The sequence below is a fragment of the Panthera pardus genome, unplaced genomic scaffold, assembly GCF_024362965.1.
Source record: "Panthera pardus isolate Hobbes unplaced genomic scaffold, ASM2436296v1 HiC_scaffold_7, whole genome shotgun sequence".
Taxonomy (NCBI): domain Eukaryota; kingdom Metazoa; phylum Chordata; class Mammalia; order Carnivora; family Felidae; genus Panthera; species Panthera pardus.
Window position 1 is genome coordinate 60,494,966 of NW_026527002.1, and position 12,205 is coordinate 60,507,170.

Here is a 12,205-nt window from a genome sequence, read left to right on the forward strand (position 1 = left end):
TTCCCCTTCCTCCTTTCCCACTATTCTGCTGTTTTCTTTCTCTTTCCTTCTCTCTTTTTCATTCACTTAACAAAATTTTATGTAGTGCCTATTAACTGTAGGTACCATTTTAGGCATGGGGGATATAGTTAACAAGAAAATATTTGTTCTCATGGAGATTATGTTCTATTAGGAGAAAATAAACAACAGCATAGGAAACAAATATATGACAGTTGGTGTGTTAAGAGAGAAAAAGCAGGATAAAGACACAAAGAATGACGAAAATGGAGGCATGTATATACACTAGATCAGGGAAAGCCTCTCTGATGAGGCAATATTTGAGCACAGACCTGAACACAGTAAGGGAATTAGCCATCCACATAACTGGGAAAAGAGAATTCTAGGCAAAAGGAACAACAAATTCAAAAGCACTGAGATGAGAACAGCATAGAGACCAGGTGGCTGGGGTGGAGTAAGTGAAGGAAAGAGAAGAAGGAGATGAGATCAGAGAAATGGAAGAAATGCCATATGGGATGAATTAGGAAGAACCTTGTAGGCTATGGCAGAACATTGGACTTTATTCTAAGATGGGAACACACTGAAGATTTTGAATGAGGTGGCATGATCTTCTTCAAGGTGAACAATGTAGGGAAGAAAAATAAGGGCAATTATGCAGGGTAAGACCCTATGTCAATAGTCTAGATAACAGGGAGTGGGAAGATTAGTCTAGAATGGTAGCAGTTAGACACTCTTTGATTTTGGATCTTTCATAAAGTACAGCCATGTTGATAAATTGCATGTAGGGTGAAAGAGGGAGAAGCAAATTGTGGGTGATTCCAAATTTTGTATTCTGAGTAACTGACAGAATTGAATTTCCATTCTATGGGGATGGGGGACTGAAATTAGAATATATATAAGGGATGTGGGGAATCAAGATTTAAGAGTGAGATATATTAAGCTGAAAATCCAAGGGTAAAGATAGAGTTAGAAGAGATATCTGACCTAAAGATAAAAGTTTGAGATGTTGGCATACCACATAGATAGTAATAAAAGCCATAAAACAAGATGAAGTCACTATGCAGTGAGGAGAGAAAGACAAGAGAAGAGGTACAAGGAGAAAACATGAAAACATTCTAAATATAAAAAACTCAAAGATGAGAGGAATCAGTAAGCAAGGCTCAGAAGGATGCTCACAAAAACTTCCTTCAGGGACCACTGTCCTTCTTTGCCTGATATCCAGTGTCATAAAGTCTGTTCTATCATATATTTTGTGTTTCTTGGTTGTTCAGAATTGAGGATAAATCTAGTTCATGTTACTCTATCTTTACAAGACACAGAAGTTGTATCTTTGTATCTAAAGTGCATCTCCCCTGTAAAAAAAGTAATTAAAAACAAACTGCATCTCTTTTAGGAAGAATATATTTGTTTCTTGCTTTTGTCATCTCTACCTTTTAGTTGGAATATTTAGTACATTAATATTTAATGTAATTTTTGATATGATCTAATTTAGATCATTTTACTTGTTTTATGTTTGTTCCCTTTCTGTTTTGATTCTGTGTACCCCATTTCCTACCTCATTTTGGATTAATTTAATGTTTTTAGAAAACCATTTTAGTTTACCTAATGGCTTAAAAAAACAGACTTTATTTTTAGAGCAGTTTTAGATTCACAGACAAATTAAGCCAAAAGTACAAAGAGTGTCCAGTACTCCTGTCTCTCTCCAGCTACATAAACTCCCCACTATCAACATCTTTCACCAAAATGGTACATTTGTTACAACTGATGAACTTATACTGACACATCATTATCACCCAAAACCCATAGTTTACATTAGGGTTCACTCTTGATGTTACACATTCTATGAATTTTGACAAAGGTATAATGACATGCATCCACCATTGAAGTATCATACAGAATAGTTTCACTGCCCTAAAAGTCAATATGCTCTGCCTAGTCATCCCTCCCCCTCCAACTCCTGCAACCACTGATCTGTTTACTGTCTCCATAATTTTGCCTTTTCCAGAATGTTATAGAATTGGAATTATACAGTATACACCCTTTTCAGATTGGGTTCTTTCAATTAGCAATATGCATTTAAGGTTCCTCTATGTCTTTTCATGGCTTGATAGCTCATTTCTTTTTAGCTGAATAAAAAGAAATGATAGCTCATTTCTTTTTAGAATTCCATTACCTGAGTGTACCACAATTTGTCCATCTACCTACTATATGATATCTTGGCTGTTTGCAAATATTGGCAATTATGAAGAAAGCTGCTAAAAACATTCATGTTCAGGTTTTTGTGTGGATGTATTTTTAACTTCTTCATACAAATACTAAGGAGCATTATTGGTGGATTATTTGGTAAGAGTACACTCACTTTTGTAAGAAATTGCCAAACTATTTTCCAAAGTGGCTTTACCATTTTGCATTCCCAGCATCAATGAATGAAGGTGCCTATTGTACCACATGCTTCCCAGCATTTGGTGTTGTCAGTGTTTTTGATTTTGGCCATTCTAATCAGTGGATATTGATATCTCAATTGTTTTAATTTGCAATTCCATAATGACATGCAATGAGCATCTTCTTATATGCTTGTTTTCTGTGTATCTTTGATGAGGTGTCCAGGTCTTTTACCCACTTTTTAACTGGGTTATTTTCTTATTGTTGAATTTTAAGAGTGATTTGCATATTTTGGATCACAGACTTTTATCAGATACATATTTTGCAAATATTTTCTCCCAGTCTGTGGCTTGTCTTCTCATTTTCTTGATAGTGTGTTTCACAAAGCAGAAGTTTCTTTAATTTTAATGAAGTTCAGGTTAGTATTTCTTTTATGGATTGTGCCTTTGATATTATATCTAAAAAGTCATCACTATATCCAAAGTCATCTAAATTTTGTTTTATCTTCTAAAAGTAGTATAGTTTGCATTTTACATTTAGGACTATGATTCATTTTGAATTAATTTTTGTGAAGGTTGTAAGTCTAGGTCTAGATTCTTTTTTTTCTTCTTTTTGGCATATGGAAGTCCAGTTGTTCCATGACTATTTATTGAAAAGACTGCATTTTCTCCATTGTGTTGTCTTTCCTCTTAGGTCTATGATCCATTTTGAATTAATTTTTGTGAAGGTTGTAAGTCTAGGTCTAGATTCTTTTTTTTCTTCTTTTTGGCATATGGATGTCCAGTTGTTCCAGGACTATTTATTGAAAAGACTGCATTTTCTCCATTGTGTTGTCTTTCCTCTTTTGTCAAAAATCAGCTGCCTGTATTTATGTGGATGTATTTATGGGCTCTCTGTTCTGTCCCACTGATCTATATGTCCATTCTTTTGTCAATACCACACTCTTTTGATTACTGTAGCTTTATATTAAGTCTTATAGTCAGGTAGTATAAGTCTTCAAATTATGCTCTTCTCCTTTAATATTATGTTGGCTATTCTGGGTATTCTGAAATTCTGTATAAATTTAGAACCAGTTTGTTGGAATGCACAAAATAATATGCTGAGATTTTGTTTGGTATTGCATTGAATCTATAGATAAAGTTCGAAGAACTGGCATCTTGTCAATATTGAGTATTCCTGTCCAGGAACATGGAATATCTCTCCATTTATTTAGCTAAGTTTCATTTTTTCAGTTTTGTAGTTTTTCTGATATAGATCTTGTACATATTTTGTTAGATTTATACCTAAGTATTTCTCTCTCTCTCTCTCTTTTTTTTTTTTTTGGTGCTAATGTAAGTGGTAATGTGTGCTTTACATTTCAAATTCCACTTGTTCACTGCTGGTATATAGGAAAGTGATTAACTTTTGTATATTCTACTTGTATCCTGCCAACTTGATGTAACTGCTTCTTAGTTCCAGAAGTTTTTCTGTTGATTTTTTTAAATTTTCTACACAGATACCCATTCTATCAGTATTTTAGCTGTAACTCTTGGCACTATTTTTTGGTGGTTGCTCTAGACTATAAAATATATGCTCTTAATGTTTTACAGTGCACATAGGATCAATACCATACCACTTCACATAAAATACATAGCTCCATTTATCCTCAAGAGGTAACCATCGGTTTGTTCTTTATAATTAAGAGCCTATTTCTTTGTTTGCCCCCTTCCCTCTTGTTTTCCCCTTGCCCATTGTTTTGTTTCTTAAATTCCACATACGAGTGAAATCATATGGTATTTGTCTTTCTCTCACTGACTTATTTCACTTAGTTCTCTCTAGCTCTGTCTACTTCATTGCAAATGGTAAGATTTCATTCTTTTTTATGGCTGAGTAATATTCCATTGTGTGTATATATATATATATATATATATATATACACATATATGTGTGTGTAGGTATATATATGTATATAGATACATATATACATACATATATAGACACACATACATATACACATATAGAGAGATCTATATCCATATCTATATCCATAATATCATATCTATATCTATATCTATATCTATATCTATATCTAATCTATCTCACATCTTCTTTATCCATTCAGCAATTGATGGACATGGGCTGTTTTCATAATTTGGCTGGCTAGCTCAATTGATGGAACATGTGACTCTTGATCTTGGGGTCATAAGTCTGAGCCCCACGTTGGGTGTAAAGTCATATATTTTTTGAAAAACAGGAATGAAAGTCATTTATATATATACACAGACATTTATAATTTCTTATGATTCTCATTCCTTTGTAAAGGTCTAAGTTTTCCTCTCCTATCATTTTACTTCAGCCTGGGGTGTTTCCTTCAGTTAGACTGGTAAGAAATTTTCTTAGTTTTCTGCTACATCAAAACATGTTTATTTTGCCTTTGAAGGATATTTTTGCTGGATATAAAAATATCTGTTAAATCTTTCCTTTTTTCTTTAAAAAAATTTTTTTTAACATTTATTATTAAGAGACAGAGCATGAACAGGGGAGGGGTAGAGAGAGGGAGACACAGAATTGGAACCAGGCTCCAGGTTCTGAGCTGTACAGCACAGAGCCCAATGTGGGGCTCAAACTCACAAACTGCAAGGTCATGACCTGAGCCGAAGTCGGATGCTTAATCAACTGAGTCACCTAGGTGCCCCTTCTTTTTCTTTTGAGAGAGAGAGAGAGAGAGCATGAGCAGGGGAGAGGGGTGGGGGGGGTGGAGGGAGAGAGGGAGGGGGAGGGGAGAGGGAGGGGGGAGAGAAAGAAAGAGAGAGAGAGAGAGAGAGAGAGAGAGGGAGAATCTTAAGCAGGCTCCACACTTAGCATTAAGCCCAAGACAGGGCTCGATCCCATGATCCTGGGATCATGACCTGAGCTGAAATCAAGAGTTGGATGCTCAACCAACTGAGTCACCCAGGTGGCCCAAATTTTTCCTTTCTAAATCTAAAAAATATTGTCCTAATATCTTCTAGCTTTCAATTTTTCTAACAGGCAGTCAGCAGTCATTTGAATCGTTTGCATATATTTTTCCCATGGAAAATTAAAAATATATCTGCAAAGTTTTTGAGACACTTGAAAAGGTGGAGCCTAATTTCTCTCCATTTGAATATAGTCCAGACTTAAAGACTTTATTCTAATAAACAGAATAAACAGTGGTGGAAGTGAATCTGTGTAACTTCTAGGGACTAGTCATAAAAATGTAGTTCAGGAAACAAAGAGCTTCTATCTGGCTTATTCTTGATCTCTCTGTCTTGTTCTAAGGGAGGGTGGGCACCATAGTATGAGGACACTCAAGCAGTTCTGGGAAAGGGTTCCCAAGGAGAGGAATGAGGTCACCTGCTCACCATCAGCACCAATGCCTGCCATGTGAGTGATACATCTTCCACGTAGATCATCCACCAACCCCAATCACATCCAGCTTCAAATGACCACAGTTTTGGTGACATTTGACTACCATGCTATGAAAATCTCAGATCATAACCTTAGCTTTTTTCAAATTCTTCTCACAGAAAATGTGAGACATAATAAACATTTATTGTTGTTTTAAGCCAATAAACTTGGGGGTGATTTGTAATACAGCAACGGATAACTACATTTCCTAACTAAAATGTCTCTACATGTTATAGTCACTCTAATTCACCAATGCTTCAATTCACTTCTACCAAAAAAAATTGTAAAATTCAAGATACACTGTAGCTGAAAAAATCAATCTATGGAAGGAAATTATTAATTTTTGATAACTCCAGTCTATTTTAAAATACCATTTTGTCTTTCTGGTTTACCTTTCCAGCCTGAGCACCTTGTATAATGTCTGGTATATAATTAGACATTGATTAAATATTGCAGAATGAATAAATGAATTTGCTCCTCCAGGTTTTAGCTTCTGGAGGGTAAAATCTGTGTCTTATTCATGGTACAATACTTAACACTGAACAAATAGGCCCCGTTTGCTGTTGAAGTAAGTCAAACTTACCTGAAGTTCTTGTTGAAGTAAATGATCTGGAAACAGAAGTGAAAAATCATGGCAGAAAACTCATTTTAAACATTTATACTGTACATTGACCAGTGCTTATTTTCAAGCCCCACCTCCTATCACCATAACAAACAAAAAACCCACCAAACAAAAATACCCTAAATTTATATACTCTGTCGGTTCCTCACAAACCTTAAGGATTTTTACAATCTCCATCACTAGAACCCATCTTCGAATATTTCTAGAGAATCTTTATGAAACAACATACAATGATAGGTATTTGTGCTTAGATTGTAAACTATTGTTAAGATGTTGAATTTGGCAAATTAGCCTCAGAGGCTAATTTGGTAATCTGAATTCCTCCTTACCTAGTCAAAGCCTTAAACCATTTTAGTAGAGCTGAATTTTATGAGCATAGGCAGTTTGAACACCTCATGCAACATATAAATTGAGCAACTACTTTTCCCTCTTGAGGCAGTGCGCATACTTAGGTGTGGTCCGGTGGTTTACAGCACAAAGCAGCCTTCCTAGGTGCAAATCCCCACTAGACCATTTAACCAGCATTGCGATCTTTGGCACACAGCTTAACCTCTGCCTTAGATGCCTCATCTGTAAAATGCAGAAACTAACAGTATCTCCCTCACAGGACCGTTGTGAAGAATAAATGAGTACATGAGAAGTGCCTGGCACATCGTAAGCACTAATGAAAAATAGTTCTTATTGCCTTCAATGCCTACCACGAACCTAGATCGTGGCAGGGGACTTGTAGATCTTTACTGAACAAATGAGTAAGATAAGAGTACTGTATGAACATCTCTGCCACATTTTTTGGAGGGGAGTGGGGGGGACTGTGTTCGTGAAAACACAAAGGTTTGGATTGTTTCTTTTTAGAAATTCTCCATTAGATCAAAATGAGGCAGTTGATTATGCTCATTGAAAGAGGACATACAAGTCATACTAGCACATGATTACATTGAATTGGGAACTATGAGACAACACATGTTGGGGTAAGAGGAATTTTCATGGTTCATTTCAGCCCCTTCATAAACTTCATGAAAGCGGCAGAAAGTCAAATATAAAAAGGAGCACAGAGTTTCTGAATATCAAGTGCTTTCTGCACTGTTGGGCACGTGGAAAGGCTATTCTTACTAACTCAGAGAGACAACTTCCCAGACTGTGAGCAACACCTGTGGAGAGGTTACGGGCCTAATTAGACTTTAAACCCCCAACACCAGGCCACAGTGCCTAACCGACAGGAGAAAAGTCAGAAAAACATATTTTACAGGAATGGAGTATTCAGTAATCAAGGCAACTGGGGCAGACTTTGTGGCAAGATATTCTACGTTTGGTCCCAAACCTTCCGTCTGTACCTCAACTTCCACCTACCTGGAGAGATACAAGTCTTCCTCTTAGACACTCCAAGGAGCAAGAAGTGATCCAGTTGCAACCTCTTCGCGGAGTTACGGGGAACCACCTCCTCCGATTGCCGCTAAAATGGGAGGAAGGCCAGAGATGAGTCTGGGAGAAAGGAAGCGCCTCCAAGCGGCTGAGCGACAGCGGCGTCCCACTTGCCAGCGGTCCCGTCGGCTCTGTTAGTTACCCCCGTCCCCGCCCTCACCCGCCCTAATTCTCGCACTTGGAAACCAACGGTTAGCAATACATGCCTGGAATGGGCCCCGCCGCCTCTGGAATGGGCCCCGGGGACTCCGGCAGCCGCAGAGAAGCGACTTCCCGGGGACCCCACGGAGTCCCAGTCAGTGTTGGGCTTTGGCCCCGAGGCCCTTGCCCGACGCGCGGCTCCCCCGGGGGCAGCAAGCGCACGGACGGCCAGGTGGAGGCCTCCGTCGCCCCCATGCCGGCTGCCGGAAGACCTCAGGCGGCGGCTGGCAGGCGCCTTCCAGCTGGCTGTGCCGCGAGGGGGCTCCCGGCGCCCCCCGGCGGAGGCGGAAGCAGAGGCGCAGGAGGAGCAGAGACCCGAGCGTCTAGAGCGCCCGGGCCGGGCTGCAAGCCGAGCTGGTGAGAGCGCGCGTGTGCGACCGGCTCTGGGCGACACCGTCGCCTTTCTCTTCCCCTCGGGCACCAGAGCCTTGTGGTCCATTTGAGGACTTGAGAGGCCGCGGGGAGCTTTTCCCGGAGAGGAAGAGATGAGAGCGCGCAGCGAGGTGGAGCTGGGCACTGGCCGTCGGTCTTCTGGCGCCGGCCCCCGGCTCCCGTCCGGACTCGGTGCTCACGCACCCACCTCCCAGCGGCAGCCTGGAGCGAGGAGGGCCTTCGGGACCCGGGGTGATGGCACCTGCCCGGGGCCGAGTCTACTAGAGACACACCCAAGACCCCAGTGACCAACCCCTCCAACTTGTTCTATATTTTTCTGCCATATGGAAAGCTCCCTGTGGGGTGGGGAGGAGGTGGAGAATAAAATTTCAAACAGATGAGGGTTCAAATCCCAGCATTAACATTTACATGCTCTTCTAGTTCCTACTGTGTCTAGGACTTCAGGAATGGTAATGAGCAACTTTGGGTTTCAGTTTACTTGTATATAAAATAGAGATAATAACCTCATAGGACTGCCATTAGGATTATATGATAATGTTATATAAGCATCTAGAACATAGGCACTATTCAGCAGCTATTATTATAATTATTATTTTTTAAAAATTTTTTAACGTTTATTCATTTTTTGAGAGACACAGAGAGTAAGAGCGGGAAAGGGGAAGATAGAGGGAGGCACAGAATCGGAAGCAGGCTCCAGGCTCTGAGCTGTCAGCACAGAGCCCGTCGCAGGGCTCGAACTCACGAACTGCGAGATCATGACCTGAGCCTAAGTCTGACGCTCAACCTACTGAGCCACCCAGGCGCCTCTTTATTATCATAGTTATTATTATAGACCTTGGAAACGGTACCAAGAAAACAAAAACAAAAACAAAACCCAGAATGACAAATACACAGGTATGAAAGATCAAGGTTTTTTTTTTTTTTTTTCCGGAAAGAAGCCAGCAATTTTCACACATACACAGATATTCTGTTCTTGGGTTCTAGACCGTGGTCAACATCTTGATCAACCATTTCACCAAGGTGTATGACTGGTCATGAGGAAGAGGCAAAAGGGTCTGGTTGCTTTACCTTAACACCATCACCACTAGAAGAAGCAGTTTCTGATAAAAGGCTGTTACCAGATTTCTGTAGGAATCCACACACAACCATACGCATATGTCCATGTGTCATGTGTTAGGGTGGTATATGTGTAAGGAACAATGGTGCACAGGTTCAGTTAATTTAGAGACGTGTTGCTATTTGTCAGTTATGCTATTATTTGTTGTTTGGTCTTCTTAGGATGCATTGATTTCTAGGGTCTGAATTTTGAGAGTTCCATATACCTAAAATTGTAGGCAAATTATGTATGTGCATAAGGTGCACTTCTGACCAGCTGCAGTGGGGGCTGGTGTGGAGACAAGTGCGGGAAATGAAGCTAGAAGACTAGGGCAGGACTGGAGAGCACCTGTGCGGTACTGGAGAGCTGAGGCTCCCTGGAGACAAGGGGCAGGGGCTTTCTGTGTGGCTCACTGTGTTACTCTTAGCGTGCTGTATGTTCATTTACTTTGTCCTTTGCGAATTCTCTCGCTATCAGAAAAGTGGTTCCAGGTGCTGAAGAATAAAAAAAAAAAACAAAACAAAAAACCGTGGCAGAGGAAACTGAGAAAAATTTTTATCCAATGATTTTACTTTGCAAATTGGGGTGGGGGAGACCAGTATTTGCTTTTTACCACGCTGGTTTGTCCTGGGGTGGTTCTGTTGGTGAGTTGCTGAGGGTTTTAAGCCGAGAACAGGGTGCTCCTGTATTAAACAAGGCCCTAATTGAAGAAATTTGCAAACATTTAATTATTAGTTTTCAACCACAAAATAAAGATTATGTTGGACTAAGCTTTGTTGGGCAGTCTTATAGGTAAACTGCCCTAGAGGTTTATTTTTTAATACATGAGGACCTTCATAAACCCCCACTGGAGGAGGGTATAAATCAGTCTTGCTGTATAACAGATTTCACTCTAGAGTGAAAATTGTTAGATTATATAAGTACATATAACTGCACATGTGCCTCTAAGGTGTCGTTAAATGGTTTTGCTCGGCAGGGTGACCATTTAAAATCCTAAAAACTTGAAATGACAAGTACCCAAGTAAATGGGCCCAGGTCCTGAGAGCTCAGGTGGCCCTGGGCAGCTATCCTGTGGCTCAGAAAGCTCATAAAGATAAATGATCTCATTGCAGATCACACGCCATTGCTTGAAAACAGCCTTCCGTGCACAGGAATTTTTCATATGCACAGCTTTGTGCGTCAGCTATTTTCGTTTTCATTTCAAGGCCATTTCAAAAGCTATTTGTATATCTGGATTTTGCCTTGTCGCATGGAAAGTCAGTTTTATAGCCAGGCCAAACAGTCAGAAATGGAGAATAAGATGAGAAATACATCTTTCTTGATATCTTATTTTCCTTTCCTACAAAGTCCTTATTTTTCCTGTGCAGAAAGCAGTTTCATTTGATCCGTTATCTCAGGCTAATAAAAATCCTTATTCTTTTTCTAACTTTTAGCTGGAAACGCATTTCCAAAACCACCAGCTGGCCAGAACTTTCCTGGATTTAAACACGAAAATGTCGCAGTTGAAAAAGGGTATGAACTGTAAATTGTATCCGAATCTCAAAGCCCTGAGGAGAACGTTGTGACTCTGAAAGAAGAATATGCACACTTGAAGATCTGAACCCGAAAAGTAACACGACTCCAAAACAATTCTGCCGCTTTGAGAGAAAGGAGAGAGAAAATGGTGTGTTATCAAGTTTAAAAGTTATATATTCATAGTTTTGACTGGGAAATAGAAATGCAAGAAAAATATATTGAAGAATGCCTAAGGCCAATTTCTAGCATTCTGTCTTGTGCCACCTCAACTTTCTGTCATTACCTGAACTTTTAGAATCCATGCAAGTTTTTGTTTTACTTGATTATTCTTGGTTTGTCTGTCCAGTTAGCTCTCAGTATCTTCCCCTGCCTCTTTTTTATTTGATAATTATGTCCACCTAGATTCTAACCATACCCTTAGGGTAGAGTCTGTCAACACAGATGCCCCACCTCCCTGGATAGAGTCACTCAGATCAAGGCAGATTGATCAGCTTGTCCTAGGGGCTTCTGAAGTAAAACAAAAGAAATGGATGAGTATTGCCTGATGGTAGAGGCCATGGGGTGGGGGGCTTGGAGGCTGCTGGTGACCACCATGTGAGAAAGTGCCAGCTCTAGTGAAGGAGGTTGAAACTGAACCAGATTGCACAAAAGTGAAGCAAAGAGCCAATTTTCCTTGTCCCTGGGGTTGAGCTGCATAAAATCCCAGCCCTGAATCCCACATGAAAATACTGTGATATCCTCCCAATAAAATCTCCTTTGGCCTAAGTCATTTGAGTTGGATTTTTATGTCTTGCACCCCAAAGATTCCTAACACAATTCCTTTGTTAAGTTTTTAGGACTTAAGAAGATTCATGTTGAATTCGAATATCTATCTTATCCCTAAAAGTATTGCCTCTGTAATGCAAAAAATAAAGTTAATAAAAAAAAATAGTTGCAGATTTAAGTGATATTCACAGTGGTCATTATCTGTAAAAATAAATATTAATTTACAAGACATATAATTTTATTATTTAAAAATAAAAATTAGTTGTTGAGAGAAAGGAGAACAGAATGGACATGGTCTTTCTCTTAAAACAAACACAAGTTGTTTTATGTGTGTGAGGATTTGAGGATTATCTGGACCACATTTCATTTGTCCTTAACTTTTTTTTCCCACTAGAAGTGAATCATTC

General features: G+C 39.5%; 1 protein-coding gene and 1 long non-coding RNA gene across 2 annotated transcripts in view; one reads left to right on the forward strand and one right to left on the reverse strand.

Annotated features, from left to right (window-relative positions):
• LOC109273240 (uncharacterized) overlaps positions 1 to 7,901 on the reverse strand; it is a 62,370-nt gene extending 54,469 nt beyond the window's left edge. The window contains exons 1-2 of the long non-coding RNA XR_008419875.1: positions 7,757 to 7,901; positions 6,371 to 6,396 (exon numbers count right to left, since the gene is read on the reverse strand). This is a non-coding gene — a long non-coding RNA (uncharacterized LOC109273240). The remainder of the gene's footprint in view (positions 1 to 6,370; positions 6,397 to 7,756) is intronic.
• Positions 7,902 to 8,030: 129 nt separating this feature from the next.
• AARD (alanine and arginine rich domain containing protein) lies at positions 8,031 to 11,798 on the forward strand. The gene is given in 5 exon segments (XM_053896166.1): positions 8,031 to 8,228; positions 8,230 to 8,342; positions 8,344 to 8,386; positions 10,952 to 11,027; positions 11,030 to 11,798. Coding segments are annotated over 5 exon segments (519 nt in total). The 3' UTR covers positions 11,119 to 11,798.
• The last annotated feature ends 407 nt before the right edge of the window (positions 11,799 to 12,205 follow it).